Genomic DNA, 27,954 nt, shown 5'->3' with positions numbered 1-27,954 from the left:
CTAAGAACATGAAAGACAAGTACAGAAAGGTATGTCACTGAAGAAACATCCAGGAACTCAGCTACATGAGCCAAGTGGCTTAGGCTGGAGCTGCACGAGGCAAGTGTTTTTTAGTGTTTGACTCCCAAATGTCCTCTTTTATCCCCTCCCCACTATTGTCACAAAACAGAATTCTTCCCCAGAATTGTCACAAAATAGGAAAAGGAAGTCCAAAATGAGGGGTCAGTTGGAAAAATTCCTCTCATATTGGCCTGTAAAGTCAGACATAAATGAAAAACACGAAGTTAAAAAAATATTGAGTTGCAGCTATGAAGATGCAACCATAGAGTGGGGATCAGTCCCAGTCTTGAATCCAGCTTTAATATTGCTTTTATTTCTATCCTCCCATCAAGTGCATTGAGGGGAATTTTCAGTTAAATGCCTGTAAACTGGCAATAGATGAATCAAGTTCCTACTCTGCCAGAAGGTGAAACCATCATAACAGGTGAGCTAAACAACTGCTTTATAAAATCTTTCATTTTGTGGTCCACTGACATGTTTTTATATTTACTGTAATTCTTCATGGAAAGGGAGAAGGAGTAAAGGGAAGAGTGACAGAGGCAGGAGGCTTGTCACCATGTTTACTAATACAAATCAGTACACCAAAGGAAGTAATAGTCTTTGAACAAAACATTTTATCATGATAATGAAGTGGAAGAAGAGTCAGGGAAAGAGATGTTCACACACATGGAATCAGTGATGATGGTAGCTTAACTGTCCAGGAACAAATGCTGAGCAGCGCTCTCCTTAGGAGAGTGGAGTGCCATGGATTAGTTGAGAAAAGGCTAGGGATTACATAAACGAATGGGAGTGGCCCCAGTGACTGCCCAGCAAGGAAATACACAACTTGCTTGTCCACCCATAAATAAAGTTTTTGCAATGCCCTGAGGAGCTTACACTGTCTATGAAAGACTATACTAAACAACCTAACATGTCTTACAAACACTTGCCTCGTGGCGCCCCGGCCAATCTTGAGCAGCTTACTGCTTCCTTACATTTCCTTATCTCTGGCCACAGGCCCCAACTACACCATGACTTACTGATGAAGTTAGCCTGGCCAGTGAATATGGTGTACTGAAGCTCATAGGAGCTGATGCTGAACTCATCATCCGAGATCCAATGGACTGTAATGGTGTCATGGGAGGCAGTACAGAGTTCTTCTCGGATGGATGGTGGGTTTGGGGCTGTAAGGAAAGGTAGACAAGACAGTAAGGAAAGCACATTCTCCTTTATCCAAGTTTATAATCCTTACTCTTTCTGCCTAACCCAACATCTCTTGGAGTAGTTTTCATTGTTTTGTTTTGCTTTGTGGTGCTGGGGATCCAACCCAGGGCCTTGGACATGCTAGGCAAACACTACCACGGAGCTGCACCCCATCCATGGAGACATTTTCTTAGAAAAACTTAGGATTGCAAGAACCATGCAACCTGAAGCACAGTGCTGAGACTTAAGCTCTCCCAAAGTACTTTTATTTCAATGATGAAATATTTTAGGCCAACATACAAGCTTAAGTTATTATGATGATCACCCCAGCTGTCTAGTCTGCCTATAAACACATATGTAGGTATTAGAGCAAAGTAGCCACATGGTTTTCTTATTACATGGTTCTTAGCATATTTATTTATATTTCAGAATGGGTTTTATTATATATGTTTGACAGTATATTCAAATGCAAATCAGTATGAGTTCCCCCATCTGTAAATGGGGATGATAATTACCTTATAGATTTGTTGTGAGGATTAATTATTTAAAATTAATATACAGTGTCTGTATAAAGTAGATGTTCAGTAAATGACAGCTATGTTAATATATTAACAAAACAGCTATAAATATAATGTTAGTGTGTGTATATTTTCTTAGGAAATAACCATTCAATAACCCTCAATGTAAGCAGCATTTTTAACAGGCAGGCTGTATCCCTTATTTTCTTTTTTGTAGACATTTATTACCCTCTATTTCAGACATTTTAACAATTGTACCCTGTCACTTTTGACAGATGTTTCTGATATGCAAAACATGTCTTGAAAACTAATCCTGAGTCCTAATAGCTCTGAGACTGGATATAATGTTTTACAAAATATTTAAAAAATAAACATGGTAACTAAAACCGATGTTAGAGAGGATAAATTCTCAGTAAGGCTGAGATAGCTCATGCTTAAAGAAAAAAACAGATCAAGAGGGATCATATTTGTTTGGTATCCTGTATTTTCTCAAGTTGTCTGCAAGCCAGTTATTTCTTACAATTTTCTTCCTGATCAGTTGATTCCTAAGTTTCCTTAAAACCATTTGAGTAGGACCTAACAATGTGGGACATTCTATAATATTCCCTAATTCTTACCTATGTTTTACCCTTATAACAGTTAAAAATATATAACTGATAGACTCAGCAATTTCTTGTGTTTTACCTTTAAGTATGGATGGTATACCCTTTCTTACTCCAGAAATATTTGACAAATAATTTTTCACTCCAATTATATAAACTAAGACACATTCTAATATTTTTACAATCATTTTAAAGATTTCAAAATCATTTACTTGTAAATATTGTCCTTTTCAGATTATTTTCAACTAAAAGCTCATTGAAAAATTAAAATGGGAAGGAAAGTACAGTAATTTCGCACCTGTTAAATAGTCTAGCCCCTCCAACAATTTCTTTTCTCTAGAAAAATCTAAAGCAAAGTTTTCAAAGGCATCATTAAAATTGATATCTGGAATCAGAACTTGAGAAGATGCAGTTGCCATAGCGACCCTGAAAAAAAAAAGAAGAAAAGTTCATCAATATACATCAACATAGGTTTGCAACCTTCATCCAGTGTTTGATTTCTGGTTTAACGAGGTGAAAATAAATGACTTGTAAGGCTTGATTTGTTAACTGAAAATATCATAGCTGTGCTTTTCCAACAGAAACCATTTCAATTTTAATCGTCAGGAACCAATTAAGAGTTATACAATATTTATTCACATATGTTCACCCCTCAAACATACTCCCCCATCCTGTCTTAATTTTGAGAAGTAAATACAGGATTTTTTCCCCTCTGCATCATTTTCCATCTGGCAGGCAGCATCAGAACTAGACCTCTGAAGGCTTGGTAAGAGCAGTTTGAGAAATTGTTTCCTCCCTCTCTATTTTGTTCATGATAATCAACAAAATGACATGCTGGGTTAATACCTTACTGTAAATCCTGTCCTTTATTTGATCTTTTATAATATTTATGTTTCATTTTATTGTTCTATATTGTATATGCTACAATAATTTTATTTTTCCAACTAATTCTAAGAGACTCAAGAACGAGGTTCATATTTTGTACTTCTTAATTTTCCATGGTCTCTAAAACAGTGTTGGAAATATGGTGAATAAATAATTGTTGAATTAATAACTGAATTACTAGCAACAACAATACAATTACTAAGATTTATTGAGAGTTTAATACATATAGGACATTTTGTATACACTTTACATGCATTATATAATTTACTCCTTACCATAACCCTGTGTAGTAGATGCAATTTCTATTTTGCAAGTGAGAAAACTGACACAATGAAAAAACAAAGTAACTTGCCCAAAATCACACAACCAATAAAGATCAAAATATAATTGAACCTTTGTCCACCTGACTTTAACCTCTGTACCCATAACCATTTCTACTATTCCTTTTATTTTAAAAAAAATGGTGTATGTTTTACACACTTGAGCAAATCTTTTTTTGTTTGTTTTTTGTACCAGGGGTTGAACCCAGCAGTGCTTAACCACTGAGTAACATCCATAGTCCTATTTTATATTTTATTTAAGAGACAGGGTCTCACTGGTTGCTTAGGGCCTCACTAAATTGCTGAGGCTGGCTTTGAACTTGTAATCTTCCTGCCTCAGGCTCCCAAGCCACTGGGATTATAGGCATATGCCACCTCACCTGGTTACACTTGAGCAATTCTTAACCATGTTTCTGCATCAGAATTACCTGGGGGGCAAGGTCTTTTAACAAAATACATATATTTAAGTTCTGTATCAGACCTTATGAACCAAAGCCAATGAAGATCTTTGTGCATGCAAATGACAGGCTGGAAAGAAATATTAAATTGGCATAACAACATGCAGATTAGGGTGGAAGGAAGAAGCATCACATGTAAAAAGTTAAGAAAGGAAATTTTTATGGGGAACAAATTATAAGGGGATAGGGAGTTGAACAAATACATATCCTCATGTAGGCATGCCCTCATATACATCTACAAATATCTCTTGTATGTTTTTGAAAATAGAAATATTTTGGGAATAAAGTGCAGATCAATATAAACAAATCAAGGGGCTGGGACTGTGGTTCAGTGGTAGAGTGCTCGCCTAGCACATGTGAAGCCCTGGGTTCACATAAAAATAAATAAATAAAACAAAGGTATTGTGTCCGTGTACAACTAAAAAAATTAAATATATATACACACAAATCAAATACAATTTGGTAAAATCTTTAGGTCTCACATTTAACAGCCAGTCTTCTAAGATTTGGTGAATAAGGAGACAACTTCTTAGGGTAAAATTTCAGCCAAAATAATGGTACATAAAATCTCTTCCTGGCCTCCCCAATCTTTCTTCTATCCATCCATCCATCCATCAACCCACCCATCCAACAAATACTTAAGCAAAACTAATGTGCAAAGGGAGTCACCCTCAGGGACTTGGAATCTAAGGGAAATCTCCCCAGAAGAAGTTAATTTTGAGCAATCACCTAGATGATGAATAGGAGTTAGCTAAGCAACGGCAGTGAGGGTATGTGTGTTCTCTCTTGCCTGAGGACTGGAGAATGAGACAGTCATGCAGGGCCTTGTAGGACCTCATGTTACAAACTTTGGCCTTTATATTAAGAACAATGGACCACTGAAGCATTTTAAGAAGAGGAGTGATATGCTCATATTTATGTTTTGAGAAGAGTATTATGACTGCAGTGGATGGACTGGAAAGGGACAAAATTGGAAGCAATTAGACTGGATTTTAAGGTGCCAGAAATGAGTAGCAAGTAAAAAGTGGTAATGCACATGTAGACAAATAAAACAGAAAGAGTTTATTCAAAAACTGTGAAAGCAAATGGAAAACAAATATATTAAAAATCCAAACTACATGAGAAATCAAAGAAATGTAAATTGAAATGAGATAGCATGTAGGTTATAAATAATGATGATATAGGGGTACTTTTATTAGGACTGAAATTGATAGAAATTTTGAAGGTTCATTTAGCATTGAATATTAAAATACATTAAAGTGAAATATTCTTTGACATTGCAGTTCTACTTCATAAAAATTTTAACAAGGAAATAATTTAGATGTATGCAGTGACACAACTACATGGGCATTCAACACAGTGTATGTAACCTAATTGTCTAACAATGGAGAGTGAGTTAAACATTGTATTATACATCAAAAGATGAAATATCACTAGACCATTGGTTTTACACTGATAGGGAAAAATTTGTGATATGTTGTTTCAAATGTAGGATATAATGCAATATATACAATATGACCATATGATACACACACACACACACACACACACACACACACACACACACACATACAACCACTAGAATGCTAAATTCCCAAATGTTAATGGTGGCTGGAAGGTTAAGAATGAGTTAAAGTAATGCAGTGGGATGTGGGTGTGTATGTCTTTCTGTCTCTGCAAAACACAATATCCACATCTTGTTGCAGTCTCCCAAGGTATTGATCTCTATTAGGGATAATATAACAATTGCTATTTGTAAGGGGAAAGAGACAGCTCTTTTATCTAAAATTTAATTTTATCTGAAGTCATGGTGCCTTAACACAATACAGGGAATAATGGTGGGGAAGAATTTCAGACTCTGGGAAAAAACAATGAGAAAGATTAAGTTGGATAATTGATTCTCAAGTCATACCACATAAACAGTCATTTATTCCACCTACACCACACACTACATTTGAGCCTATGAAAAAAGATTTACACAGAAAGTTGGGAATCATCAACATGGTAATTGATGGTAATTCAATGGTAATTGAAGCCCTACAAGCTAATAGGTTGGCAAAGAGGAGAATGTATAGGGAGAGAAGGGAATATCCTAAATCAAAATCAAGAAGAGCAATAGCATTAATGGAATAGATCAAGGGAGAATTGCTCACAAAGGCAAAACCGATCACATAGGTTAAAAAAGGGAAAAAAAAGAAAGAAAGAAAGAAAGAGAGAGAGAAAGAAAGAAAAGGAAGGAAGGAAGGAAGGAAGGAAGGAAGGAAGGAAGGAAGGAAGGAAGGAAGGAAGGAAACCAGGAACATTCATGGAAGATAAGGGAAGAGCAATTGAAAGGAAAAATATTAAGCATACAAAGTTCTCTTTCCTTGAGAAAAACTAAAGAACTAGAATGTTCGGATTCATAAAATAATCTTTAAACCATTTTAGGTTAAATACAAATGAACTTCTTGGGCTGGGGATGTGGCTCAAGCGGTAGCGCGCTCGCCTGGCATGCGTGCGGCCCGGTTCGATCCTCAGCACCACATACAGACAAGGATGCCGAAACTAAAAAAGAAATATTTAAAAAAAAAAAAAAACCTCTCTCTCTCTCTCTCTTAAAAAAAAATGAACTTCTCATAAAAATTAGTTTAGTCAAGAGCTCAATTCCTTAGAAAGTCATTTAAAAACGGAATACTGTTCTCTTCTTGCTTATTTCCCTTAATTAGCTGGAGTTAAAAACAATTTACAATTTGTACCTAAAGAATTCGGTTTAAGGGCTAGGGATGTGGCTCAAGCGGTAGCGCGCTCGCCTGGCATGCTTGCGACCCGGGTTCGATCCTCAGCACCACATACAAAGATGTTGTGTCCGCCGAGAACTAAAAAATAAATATTAAAAAATTCTCTCTCTCTCTCTCTCTCTCTCTCTCTCTCTCTCTCTCTCTCTCTCTCTCTCTCTCCACTATTTCTTAAAAAAAAAAGAATTCGGTTTAAGCCGGGCATGGCAGCACAGGCCTAAAATCCCAGCGGCTTGGCAGGCTGAGGCAGGAGGAGTGTGAGTTCAAAGCCAGCCTCAGCAAAAGCAAGGCACTGGGCTGGGGCTGTAGCTCAGTGGCAGAGCGTTTGCCTGGCACATGTGAGACACGGGGTTCAATTCTCAGCACTGTGTACAAATAAATAAAATAAAGGTCCATCAACAACTAAAATATATATATTTTAAAAAGCAAGACACTAAGCAACTCAGTGAGACCCTGTCTCTGAATAAAATACAAACAAAAATAGGGCTGCAAATAGCTCAGTGATCAAGTGCCCGTAAATTCAATTCCTGGTACCAAAAATGGTTTGAACACAGTTGGTCATGGCAATTCTACTTACTTATTAACTTTTCAGTTCTTTTTGACTAGGATGGTTGTGAGCTATGGAAAATGTCTTTATGTTCTGTATCCAATCTAAGAGGATTCTAATTACTTAAAATCATATAGGTCATAATTAAAATTATTTTCATTTCTCCATAAAATAAGCATTATTATTTCACACTCTTTCTATTGTCGGAATTTATATAACAGGTATATTTCTTAGAAAGATGGTTGTTTGCAACCTCTGCTTTTGAAAAGGCTATTACTGTATATTCTCCATTGTACAATATATTTTCATGAAGACTGTTATACTAGTGGCTTTGATTATCAGTGATAACCAATTGTAACTGCCTATTTGTACCACACACACATGAACTATGAATAAAATGGAGTTAGCAAACAAAAAATATGATCGGCAGAGAAAATGCTACTTAGACAGCAAGTAAGATGAAAGACAAAGATGAAAAAAAGGAGTGGCTACTATATTTAGCAACAAGATCTTTTTTTAGTGATCTTGAAGAAAAAGCACTTTCAAAGATATGGAAGTGGGAGAAAACATTACACAGTTGAAGAGTAAGTGGTAACGATTAAATACACTGGTTTCAATACATGTTTTAGCTTTGCTTTCATGAAATCCCACTGAAATGACAAAGAATAAAGCATCATAAATCCACAAAGACAAAGAGAATGGAAAAAAAAAGATGCCAGTAATTAAGAGATTGTCAACATATGTTTGGAAGCTAGAAAGGGATGGGTGTGTGGTAACCAACAACAGATCAGAAAAAGCTAGATCAGGAAGCCAACAACATCAAACTGATTTAGTGCCACAAATTTGAAAGTTTGCATGAAGAACAGCTAGATCCCAGATTCACTCAATCAGAGACTGCATTTCCCTCATCCTGGCAGGAGATGTGAGGTTTGCCTTCTGCAGAGCTTTGACATTATACTAAAAGCAGTCTTAAATCTCTCAGTTCTCTTTCCCCGGTTGGCTCCCAGAATCCTGGCAGCCAGGCTTATAACCTCCACCACCAAAGCAGGAGATTGGAGAATTTCTTCCAAGGGAAAATAACCCAAGAGAAAATGCCTATAGAATTGACACTTCAGGTCTCTTAATAAAAAACTGGCACTCTACCTTGTATTACTACAGCAAAGTTCACTAAGCAATGAATTGCCCCCATCCACTCTGAGCTTCCAGACATCTTATAGTGCTTAAATTAAAAAAGGCAGCTGAAAACTTACCAGAAATTTAGAGAAGAACAGAAACCAAAACAAACTAATAGAGAAAAGAAACTTGGAAGATATCAAGACAATGTAGGATTTGAAAGGAAACTTTTTAAAATGAAAATATTCTCAGACAAATAGTTTGAATCCACAAAGCAATAATGCTAAAGAAGAAACAAAAAGACAAGAATAATGCCAAAAAATATCTAAAAAGAACCCTTGTAAATAAAAATATGAATGTTGGAATTAAAATTTTAATAGAGGGCCAGGGTTATGGCTCAGTGGTAGAGTGCTTGCCTAGCATGCCTAAGACACAGGGTTCGATCCCAGGAACCATATAAAAATAAACAAATAAAATAAAGGTATAAAAATGTTTAAAAAAATTTAAAGAAAGATGGGGGAGAGAAGTTAAGGAAATAAAAAAAACTAAAACAAAAATAAACAGTCATGGAAAATAGGAAACATTTTTTTAATTGGAGGAAAATCTAGGATGTCAATTGCATGATTAATTAGAGTCCCAGAAATAGAGATGAGAGAGGATAGAGGGAGGAAGTTATTAGTGAATAATAAAAGAAAATTTTTCAGAATCAAAGATCACTAGTGTTTAGACTGGAAAGACTCCCTGAGTATCCAGAAAAATGAATAGTCAAAGATGCATAATCAAAGAAAACTTGGTAAGATTTTGGAAAAACTGGGTTAAAGAAATGACTTTCATATATTTTATTGGTATAAAGATAGGATTTTAAAACCTTCTAGATTTTAATGGTTATTATTAAGAAGGTGAAAGATAACAAATGCTGACATGAATGTAGAGAAAGGAGAACCTTTTTACACTGTTAGTTAGAATGTAAGTTAATAGAGCCATTAAAGGAAACTGTATGAAGTGTCTCAAAAATGATAAATAGAACTATTATACAATACAACCGTCCTATTTCTCAATGTATATACAAAGGAATTGAAATCAACATGCCAAACTCCCCATGTTTATATGTATTCACAATAACTTATATATAGAGTCAACACAAGTTTCTGTCAATGGATGAATGAATAAAAAATATGGAATATATATATATATATATATATATATATATATATACACACACACACACACACACACACACACACATTGGAATATTATTTAGCCTTAAAAGCTTTATCCATGACAGCATGGATAAAGCTAGAGGACTATATGCTAAGTAAAATAAGCCAGACAGAGAAAGACAAATACCATATAATCTCACTTATATGTAAAATCTAAAAATGTCCAACTCATATATGTTGGGAATATAACAGTGTTTACCAGAGGCTGGTGGAGGGAGAGAATTGGAAGTTATTGCTCACAGGGTACAATATTTCACTTAGAGAGGAGCAATCGTTTTTATTTTTATTGGTGCATTATAGTTATACATAATAGGGGAATTTATTATGTCATATTCGTACATGCACATAACACAATTTGATCAATCTGATTCCCCAGTAATTTCCCTTCCCCTTCCCTCCTCAGGAGAATAGTTTTTAAGATATGTTGCATAGTAGAGTTACTGCAGTCTATAATCATATATTGTATATTTCAAAACAGCTAAGAGAGCAAATTTCAAATGTCTCACCACAAAAATATAAGTGAGGTGAAATATATATTAATCAGTTCAATTTAATATTCCATATCATGTAGATATATCAACACATCATATTGTACCCCACTAGTGTATACAATCATAACTTGTCTAATAATGCTAATTTCAAGGAAACTTGTACATTTAAAAATATGTCATATTCATAAGACCAGGAAATCAGAATGACAGTGAACTTATCCATACAACACTCACTGGAAGTCAAAACACAATGGAGTCATGCTTTCAGAATTATAAACAAAATTTATTTATAACCTGTGAAGAATGAAAATTAATTTAAAATATTTTTGAGACAAAGTTCTCAAAAATTTTGCTTCTTATGTGCTATTAAGAAACACTGAGAAATTTTGTTTCAAAAAATTAAGAATGTAAACTTGTAGAGGAAGAGAAAATCCAGGCACAGCCTGATTGACTTCCCATAATTAAGGAGACAGGGTGAAGAATGGAGAGAAAATAAGTTTGTAGAGTTCACAAGGCAGAAAACCAGAAAGTAAAGAGCTACAGTAAGAAAATTCTAGAGATCTTCAGAGGGTTTCCATGTAGTATTCAACAGAATACTGATCAACATATACATGGGAAGAAATTACCAGTGCTGGGGAAAGAATCAATTAAAAAGATTAGGGAGAACAATCTCTGATGGTAATACAGGGCCAGAAATAGTGGCAATATTGTCTGCTCCCACAGTGGTTCCAGAAAATCATGGATTCATGAGACACTGTATAAAGCACTCATAAGTATTTCACCTCAGTAGCAAGGAAAAACTATTCTAGACTAGACACTTCTCTGCTCTCATCTAATCTTTGCAGTGCTGGGGATGGATCCCAGGGCCTTGCACAGGATAGGCAAGCATTCCACCGCTAAGTAAGTATACCACCAGCCCTTCTCCTAACAAATCTAAAAACAAGACTCAAAAGGATCAAGCTATTTTTAAGTAATTTGACTGTGTCTCAGAACAAAGTTTACAAATCTTTATAATAAAAAAGCCAACAAGATAATATTCACAAAGTTTGGCATCTGATTAAAAAAAACATCAAGATAAAATTCACAAAATTTGGCATCTGATAAAAAAAAATACCACATGCAAAGAATAAAAAAATACAACCCATCATGAAAACAAAATCAACCAATTGAAACTGACCCAGATCTGACACAAATGTTAGAATTAGCAATCAAAAACATTAAAATAGTTATTAAATTTTTATTCTGTATGTTCAGAAACTAGAGGAAAGGCTGAATATCTTAAGTAGGTATTTTAGAAGATATTTTTAGAAAGACCCAAACTTCTAGAGATGAAAACTACAATATTTGAGATGAAAAATACACTGGAGGGGGTCAAGAGCAGATTAGTCATTATAAAAGAAAAAGTTAATGCACTTGAAAAAATATCAGTGAAACACCAAGGGAAAAAAAATCCAAAAAACAAACAAACAAACAAAAAGAACATCATTAAACCATAGGACAACTTTAGGCACCCTAATACACAAGTAATTAGAATCCCTAAAATAGAAGAAGGAATTAGCCTAAAAATATTTGAAAAAAATAATAGGAAAATATTGCCAAATTTGCATGTCAATTGATATCTAAGATTAAAAAGAGAAAATAAAAGTAGCAATGTAAGAATGCTATTTATAAATGTAAAGTTCATGCCCATTGAAATATCTAATAGAGTTGAAATTGCTTGGCTTTGTTGAGAAAATATAGATGATGACATTAGACTCCACAGATTTGAACCCAGCTTCTGCCCATCACTAGTTGGGTGATCTTAGGCAGGTTGCTTAACCTTTATGAACCTTGTTGTCTTATTTATAAAATGGTAGTAGTAGCAGAGTCTACCACATAAGGTTTTTATGAGGATTAAATGTGTTAGTCCTTATAAAGACTTAGCATAGTACCCAACATAAAGTAAGTTGCTGTTGCTATTATTATTATTATAGATCTGGAATTATAAATGAGAAGATTAATATTTCTTTCAATGTGATTTGCAGTAATATTTTACTTTCTAATCATGCACAAGGTATCATTTGACATAAATATATTTAAAATATTATGGTAAATTAAGGGTGAGGACCTGGAAAGTCTTAAAAGTAATTTAATGTGAAGAAAAGGAGAGGGATATGGTGACAGCTAGAGAGGATATGAGGAAAGGAAAGTTTCAGGGATTTTTGTTTTTGCTTTTAGGTAGGAAAGACATTAGTGGTTTTGAATGTGGATGTGAAGTCAACTAAACAGTGGCAGAAATTGAAGCTATGGGAAAAAAGAGGGCATGTGGTCAAAGGACAAATGAAGGAACATCTCTTCATTGTACACAGAAAGAGGGTAGAAGTAATGGATGTAGATGTAGGTGTGTCCAGCACTTTGGTATGAGTAGATGAGGAATTTATCATTTCATACCTACCATTTTCAGTTTAAAAGGATGGGCAGGCATTTCCTGAGCTTAAGCAGGAAGGAGGCTGGGTTGGAATTTTGAAGCTAGTACAAAAGATTTAAAATAGCCAGTGTGGAGATGACTTTAAAAGGAAGTGGACTAAAGCAACACAACAAGATTTTAAATCAGTACTTAAGGCTCAGGTCAGATGAGAAGCCACACATTTTTGGTAAAATAGTACCAACCTGTGTGGCTATGTGATTTTTCCAGCAAAGTTCTGCAACTCAAATACAGGCATGAAAATATTAAGAATAGGTGGAGTGATTCGGGGTTAGGATTTTATCAGGTGGGTGTGATAAAAGGACAATGAGCAATGGAATTGGGCAGATTGAAAAGAATAGCTGAAGGAAGAAATCACAGATCCAAAATAGGTTAAAGAAAGAAGTGAAGACAGGAAGTAGCTGGTAGGGAGGAAAAAAGAATAGGAGTCCAGATTAGAAGTCCCAATGGAGTTCAAAAATAGAGATGCATTTGAAGCAAAGAGTTTTAAGCATGGAGTTGTAATTAGAAAGTGGGATGCTTCAGTTTATGATTTCAGTGCAACTCTGAGTGAGGATAAGGTTCAGCATTTAGTCCATGGGAGTGGGTGGATGAAGTGGAGCCAAGGTGAGAGTCACTGGAGGAACAGATGTTGGGGCGAGTGCTAAATGGCTAGAGCATTAGATGGGTCAGTCATATGGGTGCAGCTAAAGTCACCATAATGATGCACAGGCAATACGAAGAAGACTATGAGCTGGAACCCAATTCTCCAATGAATGGGAGGGAGAAATCAGGAGGTTAAGTCTGGCCTAATGATCTACTGTATCCCCTTGAAGCCTTGGAGATTATACTCAACAATGTTTCACTTTAGGCCATGGACTCTGCCAATAGTTTATAGATGGGCTTCTAAAAATCCATCATAAAATTATATACAAAATTCTCTGTGTATACATCTAAAATGCATTTTCTTTTTTTTACATTTTTTATTATTATCTCACATGACATTACAATGATCTTGGCAATTCATACATTTGTATCATTGGGGATAATTTCTCATTTTTCTAATTGTACAGATTAAAATGCATTTTCTCCACTCTGGAATAAGGTTCATCAATTTCATCAGATTTTCAAAGAAGAAAGTGACTAAATAAAAGTCAAATTATCATTGCTCTAAATGTTTTATAAAAGCAAGAATTAAATAAAAACAATAGAAACTGCATGTATACTTCAGAAAGGCACACACCTATCAATGTAACCAAAAGTTTCTCTGACCCTACACCACTACCATCACAGAGAGCTCAAGCTCTAAGTGAGCAACAAGGAGAGAAGGCAGTAGCTAGGCCTCATGTTTGGCTGCGCATTAAAAGAACTGGCAGGCTGCAAAGATGGAGAGAAGGATACAGAAATCCACGGGGAAATTTACCACTGAGGCTCAAGAATTACCTAGCTGGTAAAATCTTCAAATGGCAGCTGCTATATACATGCCTGAATATAATTCACTGACTTTTAAGCTTGTTCCTTTTCACAATACAGGACATTTCAAAAGAATATAAGAAACCCACCTCTCAGCAATATTTTTTGCAGACTGTAGAAACCGTGCCTGGTCATTTTCTTTGAGGATATGCTCAGCTTGGTTGATGAGGACCGTTGACCGTTCAAGACACTGGCGGCAATTAGCAACCTGCTGTGCCAACTTTCTTAGTTTCATAACCTTAAAGGAATTAGTCAAAGAAAAAAATAAGATAAAGACACAGCACTTAATTAAAAACAATAAAACAAGTTGAAGGAGATCTGCTGCAGTGATTCTAAAAATAAGGCTTATTAATACCCCATGATCCCTTTACTAACCATTCACCTTCTCACCCCACCCACTAAAAACTCTCTTGCCAACCCCTCCTCCTCCAATCTACAGCTCCCTTACTTATGTTGCACTCAGCCATGTACTCTGTTATCTACCTCCTCTTTATATTAATAATATTAATTTTACTGATTGTAGAAGCAGTCCATGCTCATTATAGAAAAGCTAAAAAGTTGAAAGTATAAAAAAGAACTGCTATCACCTAGAGATCACCATTGTTTACATTTTATCGTCAATATACTTTTGCACATAAATTTCACAAGAAGTACCTCATTTTTCTTTATGTATATGTATATATATATATATATATATATATATATATATATATATATATATATATATATTTCTCTAATCTTTACACATACCTGTGGGTACACAAATCTGTATTCTTGGAAGCTTCCATTCCTGTTAACTGGAGCTACCCAGAATGGCATAAAATATTGGCCATCAAACCAGACTCTCATAACTTTTTACATTGTGCCCACAGCATGAGCTTATGATCACTAACACTGACCAGCAGGCCGTCAAACCTAAAACCATATAGCTGCATGGAGGCTCACAGCTGACGTTTTTGACCATGATTCTTCAGTTCCCAAGTTTTTAAAAATCTGGGAGTTTTTCTGGACTCCTCTCTCTCCTTCATCTTTTATACCTAAATAAATTGGATGATTCCAATCATTTTCTTGTTGGCACTACCTATTCTGTTCTTTCCTTCTGTGTGTGCTGTCTACATTCTGCTTTAGGTCTTCAACAATTCATATGAAGAATCATGTTGTAAGCCTCCTAATGTACTTCCCAGACTTCAGCATCATCCGATCTGCTCTATCTGGCCATATCAATCAGTCTTCTAGAATGGCTTCCCAACACCATTCAGTCTAAAGCCAAAGTACTCATAGTGACATTCACAGTCTTTCCATAATTCTAACCAATATTTCTATTATTACTTTTTTCTTTTTCTTTCTTTGTGTTCACTTACAACAAACAGTAAAGCACTCAGATCCTAAGTATACAACTCAGTGAATGTTTACACATATATACATGCATGAAACCAACAACTAGGCCAAGGTATAATATGTTTCTAGTATCCAGATCTGCTATACTTCTTATTGGATCCATAGCACTAGGCCAAACATTGCTTCTTTGCCTTTCTTCCTATAACCTCATTTCTTCTTGCTTTCATGATCTAATTTCAAACTGCAATCATCAGGATTCAACTCTTTCATTTATAAAGAGTCAACTCTTCCTTGGCTTCACTGAAGTGCTGTGCTTTACCTTTGTCTCTTTGATTTTGACAGCAATCATTTGCTTCCTCTGCTGGATGATCTCTACCAACTCGTCACATTCTTCCATAAGTTTTGCCTCATGCATAGCAGTATTCACCTGCCAAGAAAGTCCAGAGTATTACACAGTGATTGTTGCCTTTGTCCCCTGCTGGCTCTAAAAGATTCGGACTGACAGCTAAACATGCACAACTTCTTCCATACCTCCCTCGATAAGATCCACTCCTAGAAGAAGAGTAGAGATGATGATATTAATGATGCAAGGGCATTGAAGCACCACAGATAGGAAGCTCTCCGGGCCTCTGGTAGGTCATGATGGTTAATGGAAAGCTGGGCAGAAGGACAGATGAGATGGGGCATGTTATTCCCACTGTGCAATTCCCTTTACTCCAGCACCCTGTCCTCCTGATATTCTTTTGTAAAGAGGGTAAGGAGATTTATGTATGTCAGGAAAAGAGGATCCTTCTCCACAGGCACAATAATATTAAGATAACAATGCAACAATATATTTTTAGCTGTCCTCACCAAAAATGTTTTCAGTTTCCTTGTTCCCTTCTACCTTCTAAATATATGAATATGCAGATACATTTTCACATTAAATATATGAATGTGTAGATAGAATTGAAAAAGAATACTATTTTCATTGCCTTTCCATGGGTTGATTTATTTTTCTACTCATCTCTATCACTATTCATATTATATGGTACAGAGCCACCAGAAGGGGCTAAAATGAGAGCAGGGCATTTGGGGGCTGCCTAAATGTGAAGGGAAAGAAAGGGACCAACAACTAACATTTTTTCAAACATTTAGTGTGCCAAGCACTTTAGAAATAAAAATTTCATATAATTATCCATATGACTCTATGACATAGGAATCATTTTTATTTGCATTTCAGACAGGCAAGCTGGGGCTCTGAGAATTTTAGTGACCTGCTCCAAGTCACATAGTTAGAAAGTGGCAAAACCAGAATTCAAACCAAGTTCTGTCAAGTGAAACCCTTTGGCAGGCTGGGTGGGCAGATGAGGTTCAGTTCCATTTCAGCAGCACACAGAGCAGTCACACAGGGAAGCACAATCATTCCAAGAGTCTATTCAAGGATCACTCGAGCAGAGCTCTAGAAGGCTGAGGAATAGACATGGGTTACTTGAGAGCATCAAAACTCAAGGGGCTACCTGTGCTTCATTAGCAAGGCAGGGCTGCATTTCTAATTGCTATCTGTCTTTTTTTTTTACAAGGTTCCTCTACATACTTCAATCCCAGCAAGATAGCTTTGCCTGGAACCTGTTACCTCCTCTCCCAGCCTCTAAGGCCCCTACTGGATAATTTCCTGTTTATTATTTAACCAAAATAAAATCTATTAGCCAGTGAGTGACAAACTTATTTTGCTTTATTTCCATGTTCCAGGGAGAATGGCACAATGGGAGCTTCCACTTATTTCAAGTGAACATTCCTACTCTGACCATTGCACTTTCTTTTTCCTCTGACTACCCTTCCTTTCCCTAAATTGTATCTACCTTTCCAAGGCAGATATCTTAACATCTCAAGGAACTCACACTCATCCAAGAATAAGAGATTTATCTAATTCTCCTTGGGTCCTTGCTTAGAGTATCTGGAAACCTAGGCACTGCCCGTTTATAGTTTCTCTTTTTGAGCTGCTACTGGTGTAGTAAAAAATGGTGTGCAACCTCGTTACTTATAATTTAGTTCTTGAACTAATCTTTACACAACACTTATTCTATGCCAGACACTGCTTTACCAGTTTACAAATATCAGCTCTCTCAATTCTGAAAACAATCCTATGAGGCAGGTATCTATCATTCCCCTTTGACAGGTAGGGAAACTTGAGCACAGAGAAATTAAGTGATTTGCTCAAGGCTACACAGCTAGTAGTGGTAAAAGTGAGATTTAGATCCAGGGAATCAAACACCAGAGTCTATATTTTTACCTGTTACACATATTGCCTCTCCAGATTAATATAACAACACATCTTTGATTTCTGACAATCATTATGTCTTTTGTACCATTTATCTTTATCCTGTTATCCCCTTTTCTTTAGTCATTTCAGAGTCCTTGCTGTTCCCCTAGAATCAATGAACTTTCATGTTCTGTGACTTTGCCTATGATTACCCTTTTCCTTGGAAGGGCATGTCCGCATTATTGAACAAACTTCTACTTATCTTTCAAAGTTCTATCCATGGTCATCACTTTTGTAACTTCTTCTCAGCTCCCCATACACAATCAATTGGTCCCCTCTTTATATTTCCATAGCACTTTATATATAATTCAGTAACACCATTTACTACCTTATATCATAGCAATTGTATTAGTCTGCTTTTCCCACTTAAACATGAATTCTGATGGCCAGGAACTATGTCTTATTTGACTTTGTGTATCTCCAGCATAATGAATGACACATGGGATATGTTAAGTAAATATCTGTTAGATTGAATTCAATGGTGATAAAAAGTTTTTGTTTTTGTTTTTCTGCTTGCTAGGCACATCAATTTGATCACCCAAGTTATCCTAAACTCTCTACACTATATCTAAAGACAAATATCATCTCCTCTCCCGATTTGTCCTTCACTCCTGACTTATTTTTTTGTCAATGGTACTATGAGTATTACAGTTTGTCAGGTTCAGTAAAACTTTGACTTCTACTTCTCCCTCATCCCCCACATAAACTCACAACAGTCTTAAAGTCTTTCCATTCTTTTCAATCTTGCTAAGGCTCCTTTGATAATAAAGTGATGATCTGAGTCAAGGAGTCAATAAATTGAGGCCTTCATTAATCACCCTTTTGGATTATTATTGCAATAGCCTCCTCAACTAATCTACCTCCAGCATCTTTCTTTACCCAAAAGCCAGAAAAAAAAAAAAAAAACACCATCTTCATTGTCAAACTGGTATTAAACATATTTGTGTGCAATGCATTAAGCTAAAGTTCTGCCCTCAATAAATTTATAATCTAGATGGGGAAGATGCTTATACATGTAAAACAAACCAGTCATGGTAGCAGAAGTTAAACACCAAATGAATGATGTAGAGTATAATCACAGAAACTGAAAGGAAAGATCAGACCCTCAGTGGGGAAATGGAGAAAAGATGCATGAATGTCATGGGACTTGGATTGAATCTTAAAGATGGAGTAAGATTTAGATTTAAATGTAAGAGTGGGGGTATATATCAAACCATGCAATAGGGTTTGTGTAAGATAACATATTGCCAAACTTTATTCTTCAGGCAATATGCTATCTTTGAAAAAAAAATAGTTTTGAATAGAGGGAAGGTAATGTGATGGGAGGATGACCACAGTTGACTTTTGAGAAGAGAAACTGGGATTGATGTGATGGGAGTAATTGCAACCTTGCAGGCAAATTAGGAAGCTATAGTGATGTGAACAGGGCCTAGCCAGGGGGGATAACAGGAATAGAAAGGAAAGGTAAAATAGTCCCTTGCTGAAAAATCTAGACAACAAGCTCCGAGGAAAGGAAAGGTTTATACGCTACTTCGCTCCTCCCTTGGTACCTGGCCCTAAGCTTTACACACAGTGAATGCTTATGAAACATTTTACTGATTACTTTAACACAGTAGAATATCAAAATGATAATGCCAAGCATTAGAAAACACACTTTCATAAATGTATTTTGTAGATAAAATATAAGTTGAAGGGTGGGAGCTTGTGCAGGAAGGGTCTTTCGACAGCCACATCAGAGGAGATAAAACAACCCAGCATGACTGGTGGAGCGGAAGTTTGGCTGAAGAGGCAAAATCCCAAACTGAAGGTAAAGAGTGGCATTAAAATCTTTCCATGTCAAGAAGCAGCCCAAAAGAGCAGGGTATTCAAGTGTTTTCTGAACAGGAAATACTCCAGGGGAAAAACTGCCTTCATGATGTGAATAAAACAACTCAAATTGCTTGGAAGGCACTTGAAAGCCCAGATGTTTTGTTTGAAAATGCAGTAAGGTATTTCACATGCATATTAACCCCTAGTTGGAAATAACTGGGGCTATCTCCTTAAGTGTCCTTGGTTGGTTGTTTTATGGAAGACCCCAGCTCTTTATTTGACTTTTGCTCTTTGTTTGGGGTTAGTGGGTTTGATTAAAGTGCTTTATGTCTATGGAACAATTTATCCTCCTTGAAATTACCATTAGGGTAATTTTTGTCAATCTACTTGTGCAAATCTACCCACCTCAAAAAAAAAAAAATACCTCTAAGGGGCAGTTTGTGATGCTTAAGACTAAGAGCCCCAGCCTCAATATTCCAGGACCTAAGCCCTAGATACACAGGCTTCCCTTGTAAGTCCCCAGGTCCTCATTCTGCTCTGTGCACTTTTACTTTCTTCCCAAAGATGACAATTGTTTTCGATTTGTGTTATTTCTTTCAAACTGCCCATTCTACTCTACTTCCTGAAGTTCTTTCTTACCTCCCAGCCCAAAGAATGACTGTATAGTAAGACCCCCCAGTCCTCCCAAAATTCTACTCTTCCCTAATGCAAACATACAAGTCCCTTGTTGGAAGAATTTTACTGCTGGTCACTATGAAGAAATAGACTTAACAAACAACCAAAAGCTATTTTGGCAATTGTTTCAATTTTGTATTAAAATGTAAGTGGGGGCTGGCGTTGTGGCTCAGTGGTAGCACGCTTGCCTAGCAAGCGCAAGGCCTTTGGTTGGATCCTCAGCACCACATAAAAACAAATAATAAAGGTATTGTGTCCAGCTACAACTAAAAAACATATTTTGAAATGTAAATGGACTAGATCTTTGTACCCTTAACTTCTTGAAGAGAACTTATTTGATAATTTTTAAGAGGTCTCTCATATGTTCGTTCTATAGGTCTTTTATTCCTATGATTAAAGTTCATCAGCCTTGCTGGGATTGGTGGCTCACACCTATAATCCCTGTAACATAGAAGGCTGAAGCAGGAGGTTCACAAGTTCAAGGTCAGCTTCAGCAATTTAGCAAGGCCCTAAGCAACTTAGAGATACTCTGTCTCAAAACAAAAAGTAAAAAAGGCTGGGGATGTGGCTCACTGGTTAAGTGCCCCTGAGTTCAATTCCTAGTAAAATAAATAAATAAAGTTTATCAGCTTTCCCTCCGTATTTATACCCATGAGAAACTTCCCCATTCACACTCTCCCCTCAGCTCAGTCATACCCATCAGCCCTACAGAGTACTGTACAGGAGTATAGAAGGCACTGACATTTCCTGTTCAGGTGGAACAATATATATAAAGTAGTAGATGATTCTATATAACCAGACGCAAATGCAATGTGTTTATATGGCAACAGGATCCTTGTTGACTTTTCCATCTTAGTGTCTTCCACTCTACACAGTAAATACCAGACTGGTTTATTTCTTCAAATCTGTTACCCAAATATATATTCCCATTCCACCTAGAAGATTCTGAAATTCTAGCGTTAAAAATCATTTGGGAAAGTTTTTATTTCAGCAAACATTTGTTGAGTGCTCGTCATTTCCTGAGTGGGAATATGACTCAACACTTCTGCCTTCAAGGTATTTGCAATGTAGTAGAGAAAACGAGGATACAACTAATTATAATTTAGGAAACAACAAAACAAATAATATAATAGGATACAAATAAAGATGTAGTAGAACTTACAGAAGGGAAAACAATATTTGTCCAGAAAAGGACAACCAGAGAATTCAGGTAGGTTTCCTGTAGCTAAATTGTTCTTGATCAATGTAAATAGCAGCATAATTCACAATAGCCAAGCTATGGAACAAATGTAGGTACCCTTCGACAGATGAATGGATAAAGAAAATGTTGTATACATATACAAGGGAGTATTACTGAGCCATAGAGAAGAATGACTTTATGATAATCACTACTAAATGGATAGAACTGGAGGTTATCATGCTTAGTGATAGATGCCAGCCTCCAAAAGTCAAAGGTTGAATGTTTCTCTGATATGCCGAAGATAATCCAAAATAAGGGGGTATAAAAAAAATAGAAGATCAGTGGAGTAGATGAACGAGATTGAAGGGGAGGGAGGAGGACTGGGATAAGGAAAGAACAGTAGAATGAATCTGACCTAACATTCCTATGTACATATATGAATATACCACAGTGAGTCTCACCATCATGTATATCCACAAGACACTAATTAAAAAAAACTATAATAGCAAAAAGAACAGTAAATGAGAGGGAAGGAGATAGGGGAAGGGAAGAGGGAAAGGAAAGGGGAAATACTGGGGACTGAATTAGAACAAATTATATTCCATGCTTTTATAATTTTGTCAAAATGTATCCTAAATGTTATGTATAACTAAAGAGAACCAATAGAAACATAAAAAGAAGTGGGATTTAAGGAAACAAGTCCAGCCAGAGAGAATGTTATAAATAATATGAGCAAAAGCACAGGCAGAAAAGTAGAGAATTTGCTTGGGTAAAGCAAATCAGCCTGACAGATACAATGGAGGAAATAAGGCTGGAAATGGAGGTTGCAGATCTATTATAAAGAATATGCTGTCGTTTTGTGTCTCTGAAAGTACCTGGATGAAATGTCAGGAATTTAGCACTATAGTAACACTTCAAGTATTGTTGAGAACAAGGTAGAGAGAGAAAGCAGGCACTGTATTCAAAGTGGGAGGGCATGACAAGCTCCCCACTTCCCACAGTTGCCTTAGCCCACTCTCTCAGATTCCATAACATCAGGGGAAAAAAGGCTGAATTGGACTTCATTCAACATGCAGTTGCTTTCTATACAAGGGAAATGAGAAGGAAAAGTAGGAGGTAAATTGGACATCTGATAAATTATCAAGAAGATGTTATGAACAGCTTTGTCATCTTAGTGAGCTGCAAAGACTTCATTACATTTTTATAAGAAAATGCAGTGTTTATGAAGCAGACAGCAATCACTGTGGCAGCAACGATGCTAATGTGTTAAACCAGATTGCACTTTGAGGAGACACACACACACACACACCCCAGCACCTTCAGTGGCACAGTCCTGTTGTATCAGGAAGATTCAAATGAATAAATAGGAGAAACTATTTTCCTTTTTGTTTTTGAAACACCACAGCATTTCAAAGATCGTCCTGCTAGCTTTATATAAAAATAACTAAATGAAGCAGTAATTTCTTTAATGGTTCTATTGGTTTTTATTGATTTTTTTAAAAAAATAAATGACAGCGGAATGCATTACAATTCTTGTTACACATATACAGCACAATTTTTCTTATCTCTGGTTGTATATAAAGTATGTTGACACCAATTCGTGTCTTCATACATGTACTTTGGATAATTATGTCTATCACATTGGGTTCTTATCTGTTTCTTTAGATTTAGTGAGAGGTGGCCACTTAAGTACTAATGGATATGTGAAACTATTAATAGGAGTTTTAGTTTCCTCTCCTGGAGTAACTACAGGCTAGGAGGTTATTATTTTTTTTACTGAAGTAAGTTAAGCAATCTATGGCCTCAGTTCCTAAGTTATTATATTTTGGCAGGAAAAGGGGACAGAGATTAAGAGGGTGGAGTTGGAAGTAGGTGAAGAATAGGCTGTTTGAGTTAGAAAAGTAGTATGGATGGGGAGGTGGCAGCTAAGGCATCTCTAACAGTGAAAGAATGCTACTGAATTGGGCTCCAAACCACAGGCTATGGGAGGCCTCTAGGAAGACATTGACTGAGAGGTTTCCTGTCAGCTTGGGGGAAAAATATATAATAGTGAACCCTTTTCTAGTGCTTGCCACATGCTAGGCACTATTCTAAATGTTTCATGTATTTTAACTCATACTTAGTCCTGTGACGTAGACCCTCTTATTATGATTCTCATTCTACAGAAGAAACTGAGAAACATAGAAGTTATGTAACTTGTCCAGGATCATAAAACTAGTAAATATCAGCCAGTATTTATAGTCTGCCTCATGTCTTTGATTTTAACTTCTCTCTCTCTTTCTCTCTCTCTCTCTCTCTCTCTGTGTGTGTGTGAAAGAGAGAGAGAGAGAGAGAGAGAGAGAGAGAGAGAGAGAATGTTCACAAACATGCTTCTTTTCCCCCTTTGAATTTCCTCTGAAGATAATCACATTCCCTAGAGTTAACCATTGCAAGTGTTTTGTGTATTTCCTTCCTTTTGGGAAAAATATACTGCAGAGATACATAAAATGAAACATATTTAGAAAACATAAATAATGCTCACATACACATATTCCATGCTTATTTTACCTAGTCTACCTAATAAAAATATTGAAGACAGAGAGCAAGGACACTTTGTTCCACATATATGCTTTAGGAATGGCTTTTGTTTTTTGGCTATTCATTATTGGTTTTGGAGTTCCTCCTCTCCAGGGTTCAGACCACCAAACTTTTATAGCCTTAAGGTTAGTTACTGTATCCCCCATATCTATTTTCATATCAGGTAACTGCTTAAAACATGAAATAAAAAGTGGGAATATATAACCTAGGTTTTGCATATAGTAGTTTCCTTACATAGCTATAAATTTTATTTGAAATGAGGGAGAAACCTCTTTCATATGTCTTCAGAACCATGAAAGGAATAGATGTAGAAAAGACTACAAAATCATATATTCTGACCCTTTCAGTTTATATATAGAAATATAAGCCCTAGAGAGGGGAGGGGGCCTATCTAACATTACTATTAAGAAGTGACAGTGCCAAGCTCCAGAGTCAGATCTTTTGACTCCCCACCCAGTGTTATTTCCACTCTACTGCTTATTTTGTGAAGCATAGCACTTGCTTATAAACTCCTCTGAAGACATAAAACTTTCCAATTCTTAGCACTATGCATTTACCCTAGAAATATGAACATTTATGTTGATGGAAAAAAAAAAACCTACAGGAATGTTCATAACAGCTCTGTTTGCATTAGCCAAAAACTGAAAACAACTGAAAAGTTCTTTACTTGGAGAAAGGACAAGTAAATTGGGAAACATCTACACAATAGAACACTATTTGGTAATAAAAGTAAAAAATAAAGACTATCCATACAATTTGAATGAATCTCAGGGGTATTATGATGAGTAACAGAAAAATCACAATATTTTACATGCTATATGATTCCATTTACATAACATTCTAGAAATGACCAAACTATAAGCATGAAAAACAGATCTGTGGTTGCAAGGGAAGGCAGATATAACAATAAAGAGGTAGCACGAATGAGATTGGGGGGATGATAAACTATGCCATCCTAATTACAGTGGTGATTACCAGAATCTATACATGTGTTAAAATTACACACACACACACAAAAAAAAAAAAAACATATACAAATATACACACAAATATACATGCACCCAGAAAGCTAAGTGCATGTAAAAACTGGCAAAAAAAATTTAATCGGGCCTGGAGTTTTCTCAATATATTATTGTAACAATGATAGTTTCCTGATTCTCATAATTAGGTGGTTATGTAAGATATTAGTGCTGGGGAAGGTTTGGTAAATGATATATGTGAATTTTTAATTTTTTAAGTAACTTCCATGTGAAATTAAACTACTTCAAGATAAAAATTTGAAAAAAGAAAACACAAACTTTGGGGAAGTCCCACAATCTCTTAGACAATCCTAGTGACTCAATATTTCTATAGTTTTCTGAAAACCTAACTGATATACCCTATTACATCTTCAGGCCCTTGCACATATATGATAAATGGCTTGAATCAGAAATTCTCTCTCTCTCTCTCTCTCTCTCTCTCTCTCTCCATATATATATATATATATATATATATATATATATATATATATATATATATATCTCCATCTCTCTCTCTTTCTCTTTCACATACATGTACCTCATTCTATCTTATTTTTATACCACTTATAATCCTTAATAAGAATATTTATTTATTATTTATTTAGCTATTGGGACTTGAACCCAGGGGTGCTTAACCACTGAGCCATATCCCCAGCCATATTTTGTATTTTATTTAAAGACAGGGTCTCACTGAGTTCCTTAGTGCCTTGCTTTTGCTGAAGCTGGCTTTGAACTCATGGTTCTCCTGCCTCAGCCTCTGGAGCTGCTGGGATTACAGGCGTGTGCCACTGAGCCCAGCTAAGAATATACATTTTTTTATAATATACATGTTTTATTATGCATCTCCCCCCAGTAGAATGTAAACTCCATAAGGCTAAAGATTTCATTGTGTTCATTACTGCAGCCTCCACACATAGAATAATGCCTGGCATACCCTAGGTGCTTTATAAATATTTGTGGAATGAATGAATATGTGTGTGTTGGCCATGCAATAAAGATATAAAGAAAAATGTGTAATTTGACCTTCAGTATCCATGGGTTCCATATTTGTAGATTTAACCAAACTCAGATTGAAAATATTTGGAAAAAGATATTGTATCTGCACTGTACATGTACAGGGTTTCTGTCACTACTCCCTAGACAATACAGCATAACAACTATTTATATAGCATTACATTGTATAAAGTGTACTTTAGAGCTATTTAAAGTATATTGGAGGATGTGGGTAAGTTACATGCAAATACTGCACCATATTATGTGAGGGCATCTGTGGATTTCATATCTGAAGGGAATCCTGAAACCAATTCCGCATGGATACTGTGTAATGAATGTGCTGTGTTATGCTTCTTCATTACATGAGATAAATTTCCCTTTTTTCTACACAATTACTCAAAATGATTTTCTTTTATCTCTTCTGTCACTTCAATATTGTTTGCTGAATTATGAAAAAGATGTTACAATAACAACCTAGGTTCTAGAAGGCCATGTGTTCTGAAATATTTCCTTTCCCAATATTAAAAAAAAAAAAAATGTTGCTTTTCCTAGGTTATTGGCTGTACTCCAATCATACTTCCAAAGGAAAGATTGTACTTTCATCAGCCAGCCACCAGAGGGTACTGTTTACTTGGTTATCCTTTCTCAGTATACTTTGTGTACCAAGCCATGTGCTGGGTATAAAAAGAAAACTGGATAAGGTATAATATCCGTGTTTATAGTTTAGTCTGATGAAGAGACAAATTGGCACATATAAGTGCTAAGATGAAAGTATGTACAGGGTATAAAGGAGGAACCCCTGAACTAGATATGGGAGGTTCAGAGAAAAGCATGGTGTATGGGTGATGGCTTTCTGGAAGAGGTGACACTTGAACTGAGTCTTATGCAACAAGCAGTAGTCAGCCAGAAGAAAAGGGAGAGAGTGTAACTTCTAAGAAGATAAGTGCCATGTCCACCATAGTGTTCCCAGTGCCTGTCTCGAGGCAAAAATATGCTTAAATATTTATGGAATGAATGAACAAAGTATATGGTACAGATGGTAAAAGAACAGGCTTGTAAGATAGGCAGGGTTCTGCTTGTGCTGGGTCTTATAAATTTTTATTTTAAAGGTGATGGGTAACCATTGAAGGGTTTGTGGGAAAGGAAAGATATGAGGGATGTTGCACTTTAGAAAGCTTATTCCCACAACAGTGTGGAAAATGGATGCTGAAGGTGACCAAATGTGTCAGAAAGAATAGTTAGGAACTCTAGTCTCCAAAGTGAATGTGACATGGTCATAGCCACTGCCTTCAGGAAGCTTATATTCCAATGAAGGAAATAACATGTAATCAGGAAATTCCGATTCAGCCAAGTAATAGAGATATGCACAGGCCACACTGCCTGAGTTTATGTAGCTGGCAGGTGGCAGAGCCAGTATCAGAATCCAGGATTCCAAATTCCTAGTACAGGGCATTTTCAAAGCTACCCTTTTTTCTGCCTTTCACAACCATGAAATTATATAAGCAAAGAAGACCAAGGCAAGCCAATGAAAGCTTATGCCTTCTTTAGCCTCAAACAGGACTATAGAGAGAATTTAGTCCCTCTTTATACTCAAGTCTGATACAAGCATTCCTCCCCTAAGGCCTTCACTTCTGGGAGAAGGTATCAGCATCGTGATACTCCTATATACATACAGAGCCATGAATCTCTATCAGAAGGACCACAGAAATTCAAACTAGGGCATTGTCCTGATAAAGAAGTCACACATTTTAAGGCAGGGGACTTTGGATGACAAAGGGGAAAAAAACCCCTTTGGTTCTACATTCAGATGATCACTAGGAGAAACAAAGCACAAGTGGAAGAGTGGAAAGAGCTAATGAATGGCTTGTATTGCCTTGAAGCTGTAGGGCTGGGCTGGGAGGTAGTGAGAAAAGATAGAGAAGTACCAGGAAAGAACCCCAAGAACAACAACCTGAGAAATTCTTTATGAAAAGAT

At 36.1% G+C, this 27,954-nt stretch overlaps 1 protein-coding gene across 5 annotated transcripts in view; it reads right to left on the bottom strand.

The window, feature by feature from the left end:
- Positions 1-27,954, bottom strand: part of Mid2 (midline 2) — a 158,407-nt gene that overhangs the window by 13,428 nt on the left and 117,025 nt on the right. For 3 of the 5 annotated variants that reach the window (XM_071606572.1, XM_071606571.1, XM_071606570.1), the window contains 4 exons: positions 15,744-15,851; positions 14,176-14,324; positions 2,661-2,788; positions 990-1,223 (listed from right to left, as the gene is read on the bottom strand). In XM_071606572.1, the coding sequence (XP_071462673.1) occupies positions 990-1,223; positions 2,661-2,788; positions 14,176-14,324; positions 15,744-15,851 (619 nt within the window). The remainder of the gene's footprint in view (positions 1-989; positions 1,224-2,660; positions 2,789-14,175; positions 14,325-15,743; positions 15,852-27,954) is intronic. The other 2 variants (XM_071606573.1, XM_027932195.2) reach the window with 1 other exon arrangement.

Source organism: Marmota flaviventris, chromosome X (genome assembly GCF_047511675.1).
Source record: "Marmota flaviventris isolate mMarFla1 chromosome X, mMarFla1.hap1, whole genome shotgun sequence".
NCBI lineage: Eukaryota > Metazoa > Chordata > Mammalia > Rodentia > Sciuridae > Marmota > Marmota flaviventris.
This window is presented reverse-complemented; position numbering and strand designations above follow the sequence as displayed.